General features: G+C 28.6%; 3 protein-coding genes across 3 annotated transcripts; 1 reads left to right on the top strand and 2 right to left on the bottom strand.

The window, feature by feature from the left end:
* Positions 1–47: 47 nt before the first annotated feature.
* Positions 48–9,206, bottom strand: LOC149878421 (large ribosomal subunit protein mL38-like). Its single transcript, XM_090072711.1, has 7 exons — positions 8,865–9,206; positions 8,590–8,748; positions 8,290–8,483; positions 4,680–4,801; positions 4,447–4,599; positions 2,446–2,576; positions 48–475 (listed from the first exon to the last, which is right to left on the bottom strand). Exons 1-7 carry the CDS (start codon positions 9,031–9,033, stop codon positions 369–371), a joined length of 1,035 nt encoding a protein of 344 aa, XP_089928837.1. The 5' UTR covers positions 9,034–9,206; the 3' UTR covers positions 48–368.
* A 189-nt stretch (positions 9,207–9,395) lies between these two features.
* On the bottom strand, positions 9,396–13,175 carry LOC149878420 (ADAM 17-like protease). The gene is made up of 2 exons (XM_090072710.1): positions 12,216–13,175; positions 9,396–10,938 (listed from the first exon to the last, which is right to left on the bottom strand). The coding sequence occupies exons 1-2, from the start codon at positions 13,076–13,078 to the stop codon at positions 9,645–9,647; spliced, it is 2,157 nt and encodes a 718-aa protein (XP_089928836.1). The 5' UTR covers positions 13,079–13,175; the 3' UTR covers positions 9,396–9,644.
* A 1,737-nt stretch (positions 13,176–14,912) lies between these two features.
* Positions 14,913–22,272, top strand: LOC145193545 (uncharacterized). The gene is made up of 10 exons (XM_090072615.1): positions 14,913–15,363; positions 16,848–16,971; positions 18,002–18,048; positions 18,407–18,527; positions 18,620–18,715; positions 19,157–19,297; positions 19,375–19,521; positions 19,615–19,681; positions 19,953–20,073; positions 21,137–22,272. The coding sequence occupies exons 1-10, from the start codon at positions 15,020–15,022 to the stop codon at positions 22,125–22,127; spliced, it is 2,199 nt and encodes a 732-aa protein (XP_089928741.1). The 5' UTR covers positions 14,913–15,019; the 3' UTR covers positions 22,128–22,272.
* The last annotated feature ends 109 nt before the right edge of the window (positions 22,273–22,381 follow it).

The following is a 22,381-nucleotide window of genomic DNA, read 5'->3' as shown; positions in this document are numbered from 1 at the left end:
TTCTTCAATCCTTAAAGAGTATGCTAAAAAGTAAAAAAATGAACAAATTTTATATTGGGAAGAAAACCTGGCTGTGAATACTTATGATATTCCAAACAGTGTATAAATCAATCCATAGAAATAAACCAATAAATATAACTTTCAAAGTAAAAAAGCAAATAACATTTTTTGTAAAATTCCCAGAAAAAGTTGAAAGATTTATCATCATTGAAAGAAATTAAAAAGCAACAGAAAACTAATTAGAGAAAAAATGTTAAATCAGAAAGAACTTCTCCAATTAAAATGTCTAGGAAAAATTCAAATCAAATATCTTTCATTAACATAATATCTCCCATGAAAATGAAAATATATTTTATTAAATATCTAATCTACATATTTCTGTATTTCAGCTCATTAAGTTGCATCAATAGTAAACGATTTTCTTCTTTTGGTTCGATGTATTCGTTCCAGTCAAATATTGGTTCTTCATTTAAATCTTCAGGGAAAAAAAGACTCAAAAATTATTTAAATATTGACACTTTAAAAGAAAAAAAAAGAAGAAAATACAAAAAGACTGTAATAGCTATAGCTTCCTCTAAAATTATTTTTTAAAAACTGTCACTACATAACACTTTTATAATACCAAAACTAACACTCAGCACCATAGAAAATTTCCTAAAAAATTATAAACATCTTAAAGAATATTTCAAGGATCTCCTTTGAAAATATACCTTAAGAATACCATTTTTTAAAAATGAAAAAAAAAAGTATTAATTACAATTATTCTTTTATTATTATTGTTGTTAATTACAAAATTATTCTTGTAAATCATTAACTAATGCTATATTAAACATAATGGCAAAGCTTTCTATTGTCTTTTTTATTTCAGGTTTTTTGATATAAATTTTTCCTACTGATGCATCAACTGGTGCGTAACCAAAAAGAGTTGGGAGGGGTGGTGGTGATGGTTTCCAAAAGCAACTCAGGAGTCCAACCCTGCTTAATTCTGCTAAAGAAGATTTACTGGCTATTAACTGATTAAAATGTGAACTTAACAAAAAAAGTTACTATGTTACTTTTTAATTAATTTTGTTATCTTTTTTCTTTTACCTGACTTTGAAAAGATTTCACACAACTTATTACACACACACACACACACACACACACACACACACACACACACACACACACACACACACACACACACGCACGCACGCACGCTCGCACACGCACGCACACACACACATTATATTAGTTATTTACGATTTTGTTAAATATCAACATTATCTTTTAAAAGCACAAAAAGATTACTGGAACTTTATTTCTGTAGCTACATTAATTCAACAATAGGCTCAACAATATACATTAATTATAGGAATGGAAAGTCAAACAACAAACAAGAAAGCTTTCTATCCTTCATAGGAAACAATGGATGGGTAAAACAATTTATAGAGTTAAGATTAAGTTATCTTATAAGCTAAGAACGTGAATTGCAAGGCATTCCACATTTTAACTGGCTTTTGGTATCCCAGATTTGGTTGTTTCTTACACACTTTTTAAACTTAAATATCAACTCCAGTTATCTTAATGGTTTAGAAAACCATACTTTTAATTTTGGTTTGCATCTATATTGCAATGACACTATCACAATAAATGGACAAAAGAAATTTTACTTAGAAGTTATGGAGCAGTATTGGAAAAATTTTCTCATGTGCAATTGTGAGGAATCACTGAAACATAACATTACAGTTGTGTTTTTCACTCTTGAAATTACTCTATTTTTTTAACTGTATTGTTTACCAGATTAGGAGCCTAACTCCAAACTTTGAAAACTATAACATTATTGTTTACAGAAATTGACTTATATATTTCCTTCAGTATAATAGTGAAACAACTCCTAATTCTTAATAACATTTGCAAGATCATATAACTTTGTTCTTCTTTAGTACTTAAAACTAAAATAGTTCACTATATTAGTGAAGAATACATTGACGATACACAGGATTTGACCATTTATTATAGTAAACAACACAACTGTCTTGTCATTTCGTTTATTGCTTAAATAAAATTTAAAAAATCAGATTTACAATTCTTGCTCTTCTTGAATACATTTATCAAATTATATAATTTACATTACATGTAAATCATGAGGTCATATTTGCTGTTTAAACAATATTTCACAAAAAACAATTAAAACAACTGTCTTTATTGTACCAGTATTGATTTGACATTGACTTTTTGTATTCAGGTTAATAAATGACCTTCTTTGCACAAAATTAGTTAACTTGTTTGACTGAACTTAAATTTTGCAAATGGTGTAGTACAGATATAATTAAAAGGGTGAGACTTCAATATTTTGTAATGTAACTATTAATACAACAAAATCAAAAGCACTGTAAGGAGAAGTTTTCAGAAACATACAAGTTAAAAATATTCAAAAAGAGTTTAATTTTCTATATACCACACCTGATAAATTTTTAACAAGTTCAGTAACACCACTTTCCCACTGTAACTGAAACCAAGAAAGGCCAACTGGTGAAAGGTGGGTATTTGAAGAAAGAAAATCAGGTGTGGAGAAAGTGCGAGAAGCCAGAGTACTATAAAAAATTTAAAAAAAGCAATATCAATTTCACCAACTCATTAATTATTTTGTTATTACTAGTTTTACAAAAAAGAATTTTGGTTTAAAAATTAATAAATGAACTATATATAATTATAAAATTATAAAAAATAAATGTGTTAACAAACACATTAACGCATAAATTAAATAAGTAAACACAATAATACATAAATTAGTAAAGTTTTTTTGCATGCAGAAAATAAACTGAATAAATTTATAAATGATGAGCATTGATAAAGCAAAGAAATAATAAGCATGGATAAAAACTAATAAAAAAACAAATACAAAAAAAACCTAATATATTGGTCAAGCTCAGGTCTCTGAAGGGAAATATACTATTTAATTGAATAATGATTAGTATATTAAAAATATGGGAAAGGACATAAAAAGGATGAAAACAGGAAATAACTAAAAAAAAAAACAGTAAGTTGTTGGAGAAGGTGAAGCTTATTAGCAAGTTTATTGTCTGTTTTTAAACCAAGTGGTATTTACAAGAAGATATCATTAGAGCTCCTATATTTTACCTAGATATGGTAGCTCAGATACACAAGTATAAAAATGTTTGCTTCTGAGGCAGTGGATACTGGATTTTCACCCCTGCATTTTCCTGACATCCTCAGTTTTAATTTGAAATGTACCTGATAGTTTGGTGGGATTCTCACAAAGGATTTCAAGAAAAAAAAAAAAAAAATTCACATATAAATGTTAAATGTCCTTTATTAATCTGATTTTTAAATTTTTTTAAAACAAGCTGATTTAATTTATGCTTATAGTTCAAGGAAGGGGTCCAATACGTGTTTATTTATATTGTTGAATAACATTTTTAAACACACAAAAGGACTATTAAGGTTTAGAGAAACAAGATGATGGTACTGTTTCAAGGAACTAATTAATAGATTGTTTTTTGATTGTTTTGACCTAAAACTTCTCATGAAAAACTAATTTATTTGAATGTTTCAGTTTCCTATAAAATATTTTTTTTTAAAATAAGTTCCTTCATCTTTTTCTATTTTTGCTAATTTTAGTTATGTTCTATTGAATTGTGCTTTCTGAATATATGTTACACCCATATTTGATAGGTTTAGTTGTTTTTAAAGAATATACATCAACATCAATTCAAATACCATTACAACCATTAAACTATTTAATTTAATTTCCAATAAATCATTTTGGATTGTCTCTAAAAATCTTGTTACATAGCCAAAATTTCATTTTTTTAATTGGAAAAATTGTCCATGTTTAGAAAAATTAGGTGACATAACATTTTAAATGAAAGATAACTCAAGATTTCATTCACTCCCCTCGACCAACCTATGGACATTTATGGACAACCTATATGGACACTTACCATTATAGAGAGTTTTAGCAATAAATATTTCTTAGTATTTTTATGGTGAAAAAATTTACTTATTTAAATACCATACAGAAACACAACATGCAAACCATTCCCTGGGCCATGCATTAAAAAAATGGTTATCAATAAATAGTTTTGTAAATTTCTTTGAGGTAACTCTTATAACCACAGAGACTTTTTGTCAAGCATAGTTATTTGTCATAACAAATAACTATGCTTGATAAGAAGTAAAGCAAAAACCTTCAAAAAGCAAAAAAAAAAAAAAAAAAAAAAAAAAAAAAAAAAAAAAAAAAATCTCAGGAAACATTAACAATTTTTTTTTTTTAACAGAATTTGGGGCTGTTGAGCAATTCCAAACTAACAACTAATTGAATCCAAATTTTAAGCTCTGAGGTTTTTTGGGAAAATTTTTTAATGAGACAACTCAAAGGAATAATTTTAAATACAAGTCCATTTTTTATACAACCTTAAGATATACTCACTAAATACTTACTTCTGATTATGAACTTTAACACTTGGAACAACCGAACAGTGTTTATAAAGGGAAAAAACTAGTCTATGAAAACCAGTTCCTTTCCATGGCATTGGTGGGAGATATTCAAACATAATGTCACCACTTGATAAATCACCACCTTTAATGTTGCAGCTAAAGATGGGCACATAAATTTTAGTTTGAACTACAGCAAAATAAAAGGCCATTCTTTCATATCACAATGAGAAACTCACACTGCCCAGTGGACAAGTTCTTTAGTTGTATCCAGAGGATGACCATCAAGGTTTGAAAGTATAATGGAATAAAGTGAGTTTTCATTTGTTGTAAATGATACTTTAGTAGGAGCACAAAGAACCTAAAAAAGTTATTTTCTAAAAGTAATAAATAAGGTATATATATATATATATATATATATATCTGTTATTTAAATGGAGAAAAACAACATTTTAATAGTACTTAAAGTTTCGTGCCTTACGGCAATCATCAGCTATTAATTACAAATTAAAAACGTAAAAAACCGTTTAAAAACGAATCAAATTTACGGTAGAACGAATTCTGACGTAATGAGCAAAAAGACACAATCATTTAGTCTTCAGTATCGAAAGAGGATAAAAGGAACTTGTTAGCATGTCGACATTTAGATAATATTTCGCTTCTTTTGTTGAGTAGGTTGTTTTCTTTATGCGATAAAATTTCAAACTTCTCGTGAAGGCAAAGGTTACAGGTCTTGGTTTCAGGGTTGGAAGGTTTGCATCGCTTTACAATTCTCCACTTTATTATAGGTGTGATTGCTTTTTCTTTTAATTTCCAAATTTCCTTTGAAAGTTCTGTATCATTCTTATACCTGACCGTATTAAAAGATTTTACATGGTTAGCATATCTTAGCTTAAATGGTGTCTCGCTAATGCCAAAATAAACTTTTTCTTTGAGTTCAAGATTTTCGGAACTCACAATAGCTTTATAAACGATGTTGCTTAATAAACATTGATTGTTTAAAGGGCAAGTAGTTTTGTTAGTACAGTTGCAAGTGTTTTTTGGTATGCTTTTTTGGTCTTAAGTCTAAAATTTTGTGGTTATGCGAATTAATGATGGATTTTACGTTTCGCATACAGCTATAACTTACCTTGATCGAATTTCTATTAAAAATTTTGTGCAATCTATGATTTACCGGGAAGTGAAGGTGCTCCTACTAGTTGAGCACTCTACTCAAGTTCGTCCAGTAAAATGGAAAAATTCAATTTAAGATACTCCATCAAAAACATACCAATACCATCGGAAAAAGAATACAAACTAAAGCTAATCAAGAAAACTGAATCATTTTTGAAGAAGATGAGGTGGAAGGCGTTATTTTTCATTAACAGCAAACTAACTTCTAAAGATGATCATAATTATGTGATCTATGGAATCAATTCGATAAAATGTCCACCGCAAATAAAAGAAATGGCTTCTTTCGAAAAGGACGTATTACATTTAATTAGAACAATAAAATTTAGAAAAGTCAAAAACACGTTTCAAAATAAAATGAAAAAGGACATAAAAACCATACAAATGTCTAATAAATTGCTAATAAAGGCTGACAAAACGTCAAATATGTACAAGCTATCTAAAGAAGAATATAACCACCTTTAAACTAATGCTATCACCACCACCTACAAAAAAGGTGACACAAAACTAAAAGACAAAATAAATAAAGAAGGGAATAACATTTTGCGTAACCACGATGTTTATAGTAAAATCAAAATAAACGTTTCTTCTGGATGTTTTATTACATTGAAAGACCACAAAGAAAACTTTATCAACAACCCTACTGTTCGACTCTTAAATCCAGCAAAAAACGAGGTAGGAAGAATAAGCAAATTTATTTTATCTCAAATCAACAATGAACTCAAAAGTAAGCTCCTTGTAAACCAATGGCAAAGCACCTTAAATGTTACCGACTGGTTTAAAAAAATTAAAAACAAGCATCTCTACAAATTTCTAATTTTTGACATTAATGATTTTTATCCTTCAATAAGTGAAAAAACTCTCAACGCTGCAATCAACTTTGCCGAACAGCACCTTTTAATAAACTCGGAGCAAAAAGCAATAATAAAACATGCAAGAAAATCTTTACTTTTTAACAACAATGAAACGTGGATTAAGAAAAATGGGGGGCAGTTCGATGTTACAATGGGGGCTTACGATGGTGCTGAAGTATGTGAATTAGTAGGAATCTTTCTATTATTTCAACTTTCTCAATATTATAAAAGTGAAGATTTCGGGCTATATCGTGACGACGGGCTAGCAATATTTAAAAACAAAAACGGCCAGCAGATGGAAAAAATCAAAAAGCATTTCGTGAAAATATTTAAAAGTAATGACTTTCTTATTTCCATCAAATGCAATATGAAAATCGTAAATTATCTAGATGTGACACTTGATCTTAATGATAATTCTTTTCGACCTTACTTGAAATGTGATAACGAACTGAGTTACATCAACTGTGATTCCAACCATCCACCAAGTGTTATCAAAAGACTAACTCGCACTGTCGAACTAAGATTATCTTCAACTTCATCAAACGAACTTATTTTTAAAAATGCTACTCCACCTTACGAAGAGGCTTTAAATAAAGCAGGCTATAAATGTAAACTTAGTTATCAACATCATGTTGCCACCACTAAAAATACAAAACGCAAGCGAAACATTATATGGTTTTACCCTCCATTCAGTCAAAACGTGGAAACAAAAATAGGAAACCGTTTACTTGCATTGGTTGACCTTCACTTCCTGGTAAATCATAGATTGCACAAAATTTTTAATAGAAATTCGATCAAGGTAAGTTATAGCTGTATGCGAAACGTAAAATCCATCATTAATTCGCATAACCACAAAATTTTAGACTTAAGACCAAAAAAGCATACCAAAAAACACTTGCAACTGTACTAACAAAACTACTTGCCCTTTAAACAATCAATGTTTATTAAGCAACATCGTTTATAAAGCTATTGTGAGTTCCGAAAATCTTGAACTCAAAGAAAAAGTTTATTTTGGCATTAGCGAGACACCATTTAAGCTAAGATATGCTAACCATGTAAAATCTTTTAATACGGTCAGGTATAAGAATGATACAGAACTTTCAAAGGAAATTTGGAAATTAAAAGAAAAAGCAATCACACCTATAATAAAGTGGAGAATTGTAAAGCGATGCAAACCTTCCAACCCTGAAACCAAGACCTGTAACCTTTGCCTTCACGAGAAGTTTGAAATTTTATCGCATAAAGAAAACAACCTACTCAACAAAAGAAGCGAAATATTATCTAAATGTCGACATGCTAACAAGTTCCTTTTATCCTCTTTCGATACTGAAGACTAAATGATTGTGTCTTTTTGCTCATTACGTCAGAATTCGTTCTACCGTAAATTTGATTCGTTTTTAAACGGTTTTTTACGTTTTTAATTTGTAATTAATAGCTGATGATTGCCGTAAGGCACGAAACTTTAAGTACTATTAAAATGTTGTTTTTCTCCATTTAAATAACAGATATATATATATTGCTCTATTATTATAATATTGAGCACTCTTTTACACACAAGAGCTTTGTATTATTTTGATATAATACATAACCAATCAATATATATATATATATATATATATATATATATATATATATATATATAGACACACACAAACACACACACAATAATATAGATATATCAAAATAAAAAATTCTATAAATAGTAAATAAAACAGTTTTTTTACAAATATACATAGAAACTGTACTTGAAAGAAAAATTGTGTCAAAATAAATTGATGACAGAAAAAAAAAAAAAAAAAAAAAAAAAAAGAGGAATGAGTCTTACATCATTGATTTCAAGAAAATTTCCTCTATGAACTTTTGTTTTGTTAAATGCTACATCTAAAATAGCTTCCAAAGCAATATCTTTTCCTTGAAATAAATCACGGTTTATACCATAAAACTTAGCTAACTTATGAATCTCTATTAGGCCGTAATCTTTCTTCCATTCTTTCTCAATTTCTTCTAAAGACACCAACACTAAAATAGCAAATAACTTTGCTAATATTACATTCAAGATCTTCGAGTCTTGCATCCATTAACAAGATCAAACTGTAAAAACAAACTATTAAACTTTTTTACTTACACTGACGATTTCTTGCTAATTTCTCCAGATTAGCACCAATTTTAGCTTGCTGCATTTCAGCAATTTTTTCTCTCAATTTCCTTCGAGTTAAGCGCCCTTTATTTAAGCTTGGTAATTTAAACTTTGGTGACCTTATTGAAAATTCTGGGATTTGAGGATCTAAAAACACCAAAACAAAGTTAACATTCATAAAACACCTAAGTAAGCATTTTTATATATACAAGAAAACATATAAAACATAAGACATATACATATACTTGTTCTATATAAATTACCTAAACTAGTTTGGACAGGTAAAGGCTTGTAATCCCACTTAAAATATCTATGTGGATCTTCAGGGTTCCGAACTTTTTTAGTAGTGGCTCTAGTTGATATAAACATTGATTGCTGTAATGAAGTCCGAAAACAGATGACTTGGCATTGTAGAAAAACAATTCTACTCATTCTTCCATAAAAATAGAGAGCTTATTTATAATGAAGCTATTTTTTTATAATCTAATTTCTACAAGTAAATTAAGTTTAGAAGAAAGTGTCTTAATATTAAAATTAAAAAAACCTACATTTAAAACAGCAACCTCCATTTAATCAGAAATATCAGTTAAACTGAGCATTTATGAACTTTATAATTGTAGCTTTGTACTAATACATTAGAAAGCACAAAGAGTTCAACAAATAACAGAAAAACAAAGCATATTCTCTTTGACAAGTGTGTATAACTAGATTTTACAAATAAATATTGTAAACTTACTTTATGAAGCACAGTTTCATCTCAAAAAGTCTTGAAATATTAAAATAGACAGTGAAGATAAAATTATTCATTATTTATCTCTAGAAATCAGTCTACTCATATCTACATACTTTTCTACTTAAATTTATTTAAGCAAAACACTTTGTGAAAAAGTTGACTGGAGAAAAACTCTAAGTATCAAAATATTCATATTTGTATTGTGTTCTCATTTTACAACATAACACATCTAAAATTATGTTCTCATATTGCAGCACAGTAACAGCTAAAATCTACTAAAAAGTTAATTACATTCCTGATTAAACTATGATTACGCTGATACATGATATTTTGACTTGAGGCTTTTTTTATTTTCAGTGCTTAAACACTTCCTGAAAAAGACTTTACTCTTTGGATCCATCCACTCCATCATTTCTGTTTCTTCTTTAGCTTGTTTCTGATCCAAATAACTTACAATACATGCCAATGGTATCCAAAACATTAATGAAAATGTTAAAATTGTTCCAACAATATTTGCTTTCATAAACAAAGCAAATTTACTAAATGTGAAACTTTTTAACAAATCAGAAAATAAAACTTGTACATCCTTTTGATACTTTTCACATTTTCCAGACACACATTGACCCATTTGGTCAGCAAGTTTACAAGGACTACCATCTTTTTCTGGCAGTGTTGAGCCCTTTTCATACACTGGCTTACATACACTGTTCAAAGTTGCATTTTTACAGCATACATTACAAGCATTTTCTCCAGCCTCACATGTACAAGAAACCTTATTTTGCTGTAGACAAATTGAAATACACTCACCATTCAGGCATTTACCACGACTGAAACCACAGTCATATTGTTCACCTGATAGTCGAGGCGGTTTTGGACAGTCCTTTTGCTTGCCATCACATTTTGTTTCTGAGATGCAATCTAAGGCAAACTCTCCTCTGCATACAGTTTTATTACTTGCAAATGTACAATTTTTACAACAAAGATCATTAAAGTCACTACACTGGTAAGATGGATTTTTAAACTTGCATTTCAGACAACATTCATCAGATCCTTTTAAGCCAGCATCACACTGTTCATTTTCTTCAACTACTCCATTTCCACAGTAGCTATTTATTTCAACAGTAAAACATAAGTCCTTTTTTGCATGTAAAACTTCAGAAATTGCATTGATACTACAAGGAGAAAAGTGATTATTGTTTGCTTGGTCACCTGATACTGAGGTTGCATACATAATGTATTTGCCACCTGATGATGTGGATGGAGTGCATTCAGGAAAAACATTTGCATCATGGTTTGAACCAAAATTATGTCCCAATTCATGTGCAGTAACTAAATCAGCTTCAATAGTTAGAAGTTTTCTTCCCCAGTTTAAACTACTACTAAGAGCACAATTTAAATGGCGTGGACTAATTGTGTCAGTATATGATTTGGAGCAAATACCACCAACTTCATCAAGTCCTTTAGTGGCAACATATCCCAAACCAATCACTCCATTATCAAAATCACGATATGTAAAAAGATGCGCAAGACATACACCACTCCAATCAAATCGACTAAAATCTGCAAGGAGATTTTCTGGATCCCATATTTTTTCTGTATTATATCTAAATAAAAAATTTAAGCTAACAATTAAACAACAAATAGCTAATTTCTTTAACAATTAAAACTCTATTAATAAACAAATCTTTTGTATATTTTAAAGCCTTTTTGGTCAAAAAATAAATAAATCAACCATTTTCTTATGAATCTTTTCAGGAAATACTTAAAATTTATATTTTCATAAGAAAGCAATAATTATACACTAGATGCAATATCATGCATAAAAATAAACTATGCACTTGAGAAACCATTTTTGCAATTGTAGTTTGCAACATTCACCTAATAATTTTAAATAAGAGTTATTTTAAAGCTTTACATTGGCAAGGACCCATGGTAAAAAATTTGTAATTTTTAATTTACCAATTCTGATGCTAAACAATATTAATATCAGAATTTGTAAATTAGAAATTACAAAATTTGTAATTTGTAATCTACTAATTTTGTAATAAATTTTTATTTTCAATTTTTTGTTGCAAAAACAAAACTGAGACATTCTTTAACAAATGGACCACCTCATATTTTGATGAAACTTGTTGATGTGATGTATTATGCTAATGAGATAAACAATAAAAACTTCAGTTCAATATATTGTTATTTTGAAAAGCAGATAATTAAGAAATGGACCATTTTTTACATATTTTCTTTATTTTAGAGGCTAACAACCTTTTGAACATACTTCAACTTTTCTGGAGATTTTCAGATGAATAAATATCAAAAATCTTACTTTTGACACTTTTTTTATAATGGCAGGCTAAATTTGGAATTTTCCTTGTTAAATATGAAAATTTTAAGAGTTTAAAGAACTTGTTTTTGTGCAAAACATGTATTATGGATCTCCAATAGGTCATCTTTGTGTTTGCTTAAGGGGAAGATTTTTTTAAAATGACCTATTTTTAAATGCTGTTTCTCAAAATCACATAAGTCATCAGTCTGACATTTCTTGAATTTCTTTATATCAACAATATAACCTCAACAAGTTTTATCAAAAAAAAAAAAAAAAAAAAAAAAAAGAGGTAGTTATTGTTAGGCCATCTTGGCCAACTAACATATTTATTACCTTTACATTCTAATTTTTACATTTTGGTAAAAAATACCAAATATCGTTTAAAAGATCTTCAATAACATCAACTGTTTATTAAATGCAACAGAGGCATTTTGGACACAATTAGTTAAAAGAAGTTAAATATGAATAAACTATAAGCATTCTAAATTAACTTTACTATGAGGCTAAGTAGAGAAATTATTATTTGATAGCAATAAGATTTAACAAAGCTCTACTTACAAAGGCTTATTAGCACTGAAACTACAAAATACACAGACTTTTTTAATTGAAAAACCAATGTTCTTTCCAATTCCATTCCATACTGTTTCTTTGTAAATCTGATGAACACGAGTAGCTACTTGAAGCATATAGTTTAAAGCTGTTACTTCATTTGACATTCCCATATGGATATAAAACAAATAGTCACCAACAAGTTCTAAGCTACATCTATTTTTTTGAGAAATTTCTCGCCTATTTCTTTGTGGAACACTATTAAAAGTATTGTTATACAAATGCACTCTATTGAGACCACAAAACATTTTGGGCATGTGCCTGTGAGTAAGGTTTGAATTAACGTCAGTTAGTTTATAAATTAACATTTTATTTAAATCAACATCACTAACATGCCGCCACATAGGCTCAATTATATATGTATTGTTATTAGACATCAAGGTAGCTGTAAGTATGTTATTTTCCACATGAGCAATAACATGTGAGTCTTGATCTTCTTCATCATAGCCTTCATAGTAGGAGTCCTTGTCTATCTCAACTTTTTTCTCTTTACCAGAACTATCAATTGAAACAGCCGAAAAATCAGGAGAAAAAATGCTATGAGAGTGATGTAAGTGTATGTGAAAATTTCTTCCATGACTCTTAAAATTCATGTATCTTGTATGTTGACCATTTATATCTCTACGAATTCTATGATGAACATCAGATGTGTGTAGAACTTCATAATATGATAGTGTGCTAGAAAGATCTGACTTGAATTCACTGCATTTGATATACTCAGAGAAAAAAATTATTAAATAACATAGGTAGACAACAGACATTTCTGTATTATAATCTACAAATACAAAAAATAACTTCAAATTTACCACCATTATGCCTCTAAACAAGTAAAGTTATAATTTATCATATTTCTTACCTCATTTAAGGAGTCAGTTGTAACTTAACTTAAGTTTGATTATATGTGTGTGTGTGTTTGAAAGATGTATATTGATATAACGTATAATGATATAAACAGTATAAACATATAAATAAACGTAAACGTTAAATTATATTATAAACATATAATGTTATAATATAATTGTTATTTTACTTATGCATTTAATGTCTGTTCCCAACCCTCATCAAATTTAACATTTTAAAATTAGATACTAGCTGGAATAAGATTTTCCATCCAAACATTGAAAGAACAGTAATTCGAAAGATTTATTCGAGATATCAAAGTAAAATGTTTTTTTGCTTACTATACCGTTAGATTTACATAATGGAATAAAAATGAAATAATAACAGGAATTTGTTTAAAATATATTTCAGTCAAATCTTCTCAAACTTTCCATATCAGTTTTTAATAAAAGAGCTAAATCGATAGTTCAATACCAAATTACCCAACTTTTTATAAATTGAAAATCTTCAATCCAAAGGAGGTCGGTGAGGGAAGTACGTTGGTACCATTTTTAAATCGCAATGCATTTTCAAGAAACAAAACTCTTGCTCCGTTATCTCTGCAAGGTAAGATAAATCGTCACTTGAGGCGCGTGTACTAAAATCGAACTTTGCCTTTACATATTTAAAATCTGAAGTTTGGTTTTAAGAAAAGTCCTCTCTTGAAACCAAACTTCAAACAAAAAATTTGACTTAAAGTTCCCTTCTTGCTTTCAGGACAAATACTTAAGAGTTCGAAGACAGAGTTTAAAGTTCAAACAATACTTGAACCAACATGTAATGTTAATGCTATATATTTTTGGTTTGATAGAGCAGCTTACAACTTTTTTTTCCCAATTGATACCCATTCATGTTTTAAGTTTACCACTGAGTCGATTTTACGTAAATATCTCTGTGCTGTAACTAGAATCACCAGGCCTTCTTAAATCAGCCATACATCATACTTTTTTCTATTAAAAACTTCACACTGAGGAAGCAACCCTTAGCCACTGTTTATGTTATCAAATTTTTTTGTTTATTTATTGAAATATTTTAGGGGACCTCCAAAGAAGTTCTAATGTTCTTTTTTTTGGATCAGTCTAATCTATATGTATTCGCAACTTAAGTTACTATATTTTGTTGAAAAATCAATTAAATGTCAAAAACTTGCAAGTAGAATATTTATAAGTACAATGAAAGAAAAAAAGATTGCTAGATCAGAAAATTTTTTTTCTTAAATCCCTATCTTCTATTGGTAGTTGGCTATGCTTAGAACCATATTTGCTTGGTTTTTTTTTTTTTTTTTAATCAAAGTTACAAATAAAAAATTCAATCATAGTTTCGGCCTTTTCTTTATTTCGTTAGTCATTATTCAATCTTGTTATTTGATTTTTTTTTTTTTGTTTTTTTTTAATTTGTTTTGTAGGTTAATAATAAAATTCTGAAATCAGCAAATCTTTTGCAATATTGCCTTCTAAAGACCTGAAAATTTATTTGAATATAAAAATCTGCATTAAAAAATCTAATGAAAATATAGGATTCTAAAAATTATCTGGTGAAAAAACACTTAATATGTAATGCTTCAATTTAAAACTATTATAATGATTAATTTTAAATTATGTAAGTAATTTGAGATTAACCACATTAAAAATGCAGTTTTAGTTTTGTAGAGTAAGAGTAATTTTTTAAAAAGGTTAATGCATATCAGTAAAATAAACGGTTCAAGCAAAACCCCCCAAAAAATTGAGTTTTTTTTTTTCTGCAAAAATCATTCATGGGCCGTTCTAATATACGGGGGATTGCTTAAGATTTTCTGGTGTCAGCACCGCGGAACAAGTCAAGTTTTATTATCCATCTTTGATTTTTTTAAATTTGCCCTTTTTCAACTAACTATCATGGCAGTAGATCCTCGATTAGAATGTTTACCAGAACATGAAGGGCCAGCTCTAAGAACGTGGAATATTATTATGCAGACTACGATGGGAAAAGTTATGAAACCAGCTGGTTTTTGTTTTGATACTTCAAAATGTGGAACTTATTTTGATAACAGAGGATCTTTTAAAGCTGGGGAAGACTTTATATCTTTAAGTTATGATAATTCCTGTCAGAAGAATACTAATTCTGAACAAATTTTAAAAAAGTCTGTACAATCTGATTCATCAGAAGACGAAGATGACAATAATAATACTAACTATGCTCCGTGGAAGAAGTGCGAAAAATATCCTGAAAATGCTCATGGGTATGTTAAAGATATTTAAATTTCATGTAAATTAGGTTGCATTTGACACAAGGAGATTTAAATATTTAAAGCAAGCTTTGTATAAAATGCTTGTTTTTCATCTTTGCTGTTTTTAATGACATTCTTATTTTATGCTTCATCAATCTCTTAAACATCAGTTCATAATGAGGGTTTACATGATTCAGTCCATTTATATGTCTTTTTACTAAAGAATTGGTTGCATATTAGCTGAAACCATTATTTACCCTACTCTATTTTAATTTTGAAATCTAAACCTAATCTCTATGGACATCTTTTTTATTTTAGTTTTTTTTGTAGCAATAACAAAGTTTAGCATATTGTTACATCTGATGAGGTTTCTACTGCAAAATATTTTTTAAGTTTATAAAAAAACTGTTAAAAAAACCCAACATGTTTTCAAACCTGTGATAAGTAGATAATGTGATGTTTTTTACTGATATTAAATATGGAATCAATGGTATTTCAATGCAAGCAGTAAAACTAAGCATTGACATTTGGTTTTTCAGTTTTTAATGAATAATTACCAACTTCTATATCAGTCTTCTAAGATAAATTGAATTTTCTGAAGTTTATTAAAATAGAACTCTTTGAACATTTAACTCTTTGAACAGCAAAGCTTTTGTTTAGAATAGTTTATATTTGTACATAATTTTGTTACCTAAAACTTCTTGAGTGTATTAAAAAAGAGATAGTAAGAACTGTAAAATGTTTTTAAAGTTTCAGTTTTTTACAGTTTTAGTATTTAATTGACCATCCAACATTTGCTCACTGCTCTGTCTAATTTAAGTGGTCTTTGTACCACTGGAATCTGTTTTCTTTGCTTCCCAGCAAAAAATTCAACTGATACTTTTGTTCAATTAGATGTTGTTTCTCATTTAAAAGATTTAGGCTTTCTTTCTAACTTATAGTTTTTGCTTTTAGTTTTAACCAATGTGTTGAAATTTCTTCACCAATCTATTATTAGTTGAGCTTTGATGTTTAAAACCCTTACCAATAATATTGTTAAAATCTAAACAGCTTCGATAATTTTTCATTTTATGTCATTCAGCTGTTTTCTAAAATATTAAATGTAGATAATTTCAATGGTCAAAGATAATGATGATATAAATGTTAGTATATATATAACCTTATATCTTTTGTCCTGTATTGTTTACTGCCACACCCAATTGTACTTGTTCAACTTGAATATTCATTTCAACTTAAATGTTAAGAAAAAGCGTTATTTTTTATTTTTGCATCCAGTTATAAATTAAATATAATTTGATTTATTTCAAATGAATAATTTTAAATTTGTTACCATTTATTAAAAACCGAAAACAAAATGTTAATGCTTAAATAAAACTAGTAAAAAGTTTCTAGAATATTTATAGAATTCTCATTAAAATCATCAATAATAAAAAAATCTTTTTCTATATTTTTCTATACTTTGTTTAAACTGATTTTTTAACTCTGCTTTTCAATAGATTGCACTTGGAGATAATTGATTTCTATAATTATATGACTCCAATGCCAGAGGAAGAAATGATGAGAAATGATGTGATTCAGAGAATATCTGATCTTGTCATAAGCATTTGGCCAAGTGCAAAGGTAAATATTTAGTAAATTTGATTTTTAGAGTCACTAAATAAAAAGTAAATCTTGAATAGAATTTCAAAATTAATTGTTATCTCCTCTAAAAAATAATTTTTTCATATTTAAGTCAACTTCTTATCTGTTGATCTCAATCAAAGTGCTTTCTGGCAAGACTATTTTCAAAATATTTATCATAAGGTTTAAATTTGTTAAACACTTCTAAATTCGTTAAGTAAATAATTGACAGTTTTTTATTAGGTTTTTTTTAAGTTGTTATAAAAAAAGAAAACTGGCTCTCATCCACCTCTGATTAATGAAGATATTAACTTATGCATTTTAAAAGTTACGGCTAAAATAATAAAGTTCTATTGAATCATGGATGCAATTGAACACATTTAAGACCAAAATTAAATTAGTTATTTGAATCTATGTAAATGTTTTCATTTGTTTATTAAGTTCTGAATATTTTTTAAAGAAGCAAATGGATACAATTACCATTTTAGTCCTTATGACATTTGCAAGGCACATGAGGAAAAAAAAAATCTAACTGTTTGCCATAGGTTGGAAATAATTCTAGCATTTTATATTCATTTTTATTACCTTGATGTAACTTTATGATGGTATTTGCTTCATTGTGCAAAGTTTCTTTAGTTGATCCTATTTTTTTAATTGTGAAAAATCTATTAGCAATAATTTACGAAATTTGTCTTAAAGTAATAGTGGGAAGGCAATAAAAAACAAATATTTTTTTGGCATCAAATTTGTACATTGGAGATGTTATTCTAATGTAATAATTAAAACAGTAATTTTACATTATACTTGCAAACATATAATATTTTATTTTAAAGAAAATTTAATCAGAGTTAAAAAATAAAATAAAATTAATAGTTACCAAATTTTTTTACTAACCAAAACTTTCAAAAATGTTAATCTTAAAAAAAATATATTTAAGTCGCCAAAAAATATTTTTAGTGACTGCACATGATAAATATAACAGTAAGAATTTTTTCAATAAATGCTCAAAATCTGTGTTTACATATTTCAGGTTGAAGTTTTTGGTAGTTTCCGAACAAATATCTATTTGCCATCAAGGTAACTATTTTTGTGTTTATTTTTTAGACATTTTTAAAAATCAAGTTTTGCCATGGAATGGAAGATTTGAACCAGTTGAAGTGTATATTGTTGCCAAACATTTGAAAAATATTATTAACATGGTTATTGATAATAACACTTGCATGGTTACTATCAATTTTAAAAACCAAAGTAATAAAGCAATTTCAAGTTGTTTCAGTTTTAGTATGGCAGAGGGGGTGGGGGAGAATAATGACAATTAGCACAGTGTTTAAAAATATTTTTCTTTTTTTGCAAATCTTTTTTATTACTGCTAAAATCACTTTTTAGGTTTAAAGCATTTCCTAAATCTTTTAATGTTCAAATAAACTTACTTTAGTGATATAGATTTGGTTGTTTTTGGGAAATGGGAAAAACTGCCTCTGTTTACATTAGAAAAAGCACTTGTTCAAAATGAAATAGCTGATGCAGCAACTGTTAAAGTACTGGACAAAGCTTCTGTAAGTTTTTCTTAAATATTTTTATGCATTAGTTATACAGTTTGTTATAAGAATTTTGAAAAAAGTTCACTCTGAAATCTTTTCTTATGCAGGTTCCTATCATAAAGCTTACAGATAAAAAGACCCGGGTTCATGTTGATATAAGTTTTAACACTGAAACTGCAGTCCAGAGTGCAGAGATGGTAAAGGTAAACAAGAATTTAATTGTTATGGCCGGAAATCTTCATATCACAATGCTGTTTTAAAAAAAGGGAAAATTTAATCTTTGTGTCTATTTGATAATTGTATATTTAGCACTAAAGGGCTTTTAAAACACCAGAATTAAAATTTTTAAGAAATATAAAGATGTTGAGATGCAACTACAATTTAATTTAACAAGGATTAAAAATAACTAGTTATAAGAAGAATATTGTTCAGTGATAACACAATAAAAGTTGTGATTAGCCAATATTCTTTTATATTTGTTTAGTTTTTATAATTTTAGGGCTTTATATTTAACTAATATTGTTTTTTTGTTAAACTGCCAAAAAAATTATAAGGGAGTATAAGGTTATAAGAGAATCAGCTTAGATGCTATAAAAAAGTTGATGCAAATATGTTATCAGTTGTTTTGGTTTTTGATATTTTAGGCTTACATCAAAGAGTTTAAGGTCTTACCTTATTTGTTTCTAACTCTTAAACATTTTCTTGCTCAACGAGAGCTAAATGAAGTTTTTACTGGAGGAATAAGCTCCTACTGTTTAATGCTGCTTACTGTTAGTTTTTTACAGGTGAGAACATTTTACATTTTTTGAAAGCTACATGATAAAAGCAATTGTTTGAAACAGCAAGACTTTTTTTTTATTAGCTTCATCCTCGAGTAGATGTGAAGAAATCAAATGTTAATTTGGGTGTCCTTTTGATGGAGTTCTTTGAATTATATGGAAGAAACTTTAACTATCAAAAGATTGGTATTAAAATTAAAAATGGTGGCTCATATATTAACAAGGAATTAGTAAGGGCATTTTTAAAGCAATTTTTTGATTTACATGGAAATAAATAGCACTGTTTTCTCAAACTTAATGAAACAAACTTGTTTTAATTATAGCTCGCAAAAGACTTGGGAAATGGTGAATGTCCTGCTTTGTTATGCATTGAAGACCCTGTTACTCTGGGTAAATAAAAGTTTTTTGTTTTAATTTTCAACTTATGAAAAAAATGAAACAATAAAAAAATTGGAATTTCAATAGAAGTCTCTTTATTTTTCATAGTAAACCCTGATGCAGATCTTCAAATTACTTGCATTTAGTCAATAAAAATCAATATCATGTGAAGCTTTTTTTTATAAACAAGATTAAGCTTATGGGCTATGTACTTCACCTAATTGCCCAACTTTTATAAAGCTGACAAATTGAAACTTTTTAAACCTGATTTCCTTTTAATTAGGAATTGATATTGGGCGCAGTTCTTATGGTATTTTGCGAGTAAAAGAAGCATTTGAGTATGCATTTAATGTTGTCGATAGTGCGCTTAGGAATAAATCATATTTTACAATAAATCCTGGCAGGTAAGATTGGCTAAACATTTTTTGATTTTTTGATTTTCTAAAATATGTGTAAACAGCTACAAAGTCAAGGGACAGGAGGAAAAGTTTTGATAATTTTACTTTCAAGGTTCATAATTCATAAAGAATAATTTTAAAATGTACTGGCATGATCACCACTACCAATGACTATAATGCATGTTTAACATGTAAGTTAAACAAAAAATATTAATTAATTTGAATCCATTTTGCATAAACATAATGAAAATATGTGAAAGTAAGTTAATTTTCAACTGTTGGCAAATTCAATCTTTCTCTAAGTAAATGCAATCTTTATCAAGTAAGATTTCATTGAACTATATTTCAGCTCAACTAGACAGTACCATTAAAAATAAGGTTATTTGGACTGTAACATATGACTTACTGGAGAATACCTTTCCTTTTAAACCAATTCTTCAGATATGAGATTTTGGTAAAAATCTGCTTTATAAAAAGGCAATACTGATCATCAAAAATTGTTGTTTGATGCATTATTAGAAAGTTTTGTTTAAAATTGCCAGAATGCAATACTTTCATCTTTATTTATTAATACTAGCATCAAAAATGAGTCTCTTTCATAAATTTAGTAGAAAGTGCTCCTAATTTCACAGAAAAATTTGCGTGTATCCAATCTTTTTTTATTTACAAATTTAGCACATCGTTTTCTTAAATCTTCCTTTTTGAAAATGAAAACACTGTTGCTGCTTTGCCAGTTCAATTTGCATGACAATTTACAACGCATCATTTGTTTTAACCTCTTTACAACCAAAGGAGTTCTTTGTTTTTTTAAATCTTTTTACTTTACTAAACAAAAAACGATTTAATTCAAGACCTGCCCTTTTATTTTTTGTTTAAAATGCGGAAATAACCCGCCGTATATTTATGAACTAAATCCGTTTAAGAGTAATAAAGGTTGAATTTAAATTGTCAAAAACTTTTAACTGTCCTTTAACTTGGTAATAAAATATTTACATTTGATGACTCAGAAAGTATTTACATATTTGCTTTTACTATTTTGATCAAACAATTTTAAAATTAATGTTTTTAGCACATACTTGAGCCGAATCATTTCCGTTCCAAAAGATCTTATAGTGTACAGGAATTGGATTCACAGTGTTTTTCGAACAGAGCCATACAAGCCTGCTGTTACATTAGTTTCTCTTCCGTCTTCTCCTATTTACCAGGTACCTGCTGTTCCTCTTTACAGCCAAAATCGTCCTCTACTTCCGACTCCGCCAGGTCAATATTCTCCACATCTTAATATATCGCCTCCTTATTCTTTCACGACGACAGCAAGTATACAATATAATTCTTTTTATACAAACATGCCTAATTCTCAACAAGTTGTAGTGTCAAACAGTTCAAGTTCGACAATGGTATACCCTATTACAACCATGATGCCTACAACAACAGTTTCGCGTAATATTCCCGTAACAATTCATAATACAAATGAACAGCAAAGTAATAGCAAACAAGTATCACATATCACACAAGTATCTACATCTGGTCTATCGTTCAGTCAAGCGCAACTTTCATATGCTAAAGCAGCTTCAAATATCGATTCATCATCTCGCACCACTCGGTCTTCAGTAAATGGACTAGGTTCAAATCATGTATTTCCAATGACAATATATAGCCGAAGCACCTCGGTTATTACATCGTCTCCTACTTATACTCGTAAAAACACTACAAATTCGAGTTCACGAAATTCTTCACCGTCAGCTAAGTCAAGGAACTCTTCACCAAGTGCCACGTCTCGTACCAAATGCCGCCAAAGTGTTACTGCTCAAACAAATTCTTTAAATGACTCCTTTGAAAAAACTTACAGCTCTGTAATTTCGGATCCTATTAATAACTCTCAATCCTTAAAAGCACCTGTTGTTAACATTGTTAGCCCGGACAATGCTTGGTCTCGTAAGCGTAATGACGTTGTTTTTTTAAGCGATTCAAGTGATGATGCAGGTTACTCTAAGAAAGCGAATTTTAGGTTTGACTCCAAACAAGTGGTACATACAATATCCAGCGATGAAGGTGACTGAGACTATAAAACCAACCTCCATTTAAACTTGAAAGTAAACATACCGACCGTCTGTGTAGTTACGGTAAAGTTGGCTTAAATTTGCTCAACAATTGAATATACGTCACGAATATGATATTCACACTAAAAGTTGTCTAAAGTTAAAACGTTTTTTTTCTCGTGTCATTTTGTGTGAATATGCTGCTAAAAACTCTAGTGCCCCTTACAATTAAAATAAATCGTCTGATTGTGCTGCTAATGGAAGCACAAAGGAAA

The sequence above is a fragment of the Hydra viridissima genome, unplaced genomic scaffold (assembly GCF_058129835.1).
Source record: "Hydra viridissima isolate aposymbiotic clone 2 unplaced genomic scaffold, HvirCarnegie_v1 scaffold_15, whole genome shotgun sequence".
NCBI lineage: Eukaryota > Metazoa > Cnidaria > Hydrozoa > Anthoathecata > Hydridae > Hydra > Hydra viridissima.
Note: the sequence above shows the minus strand (reverse complement) of the source record. Positions and strands in the feature narration are given on the sequence as shown.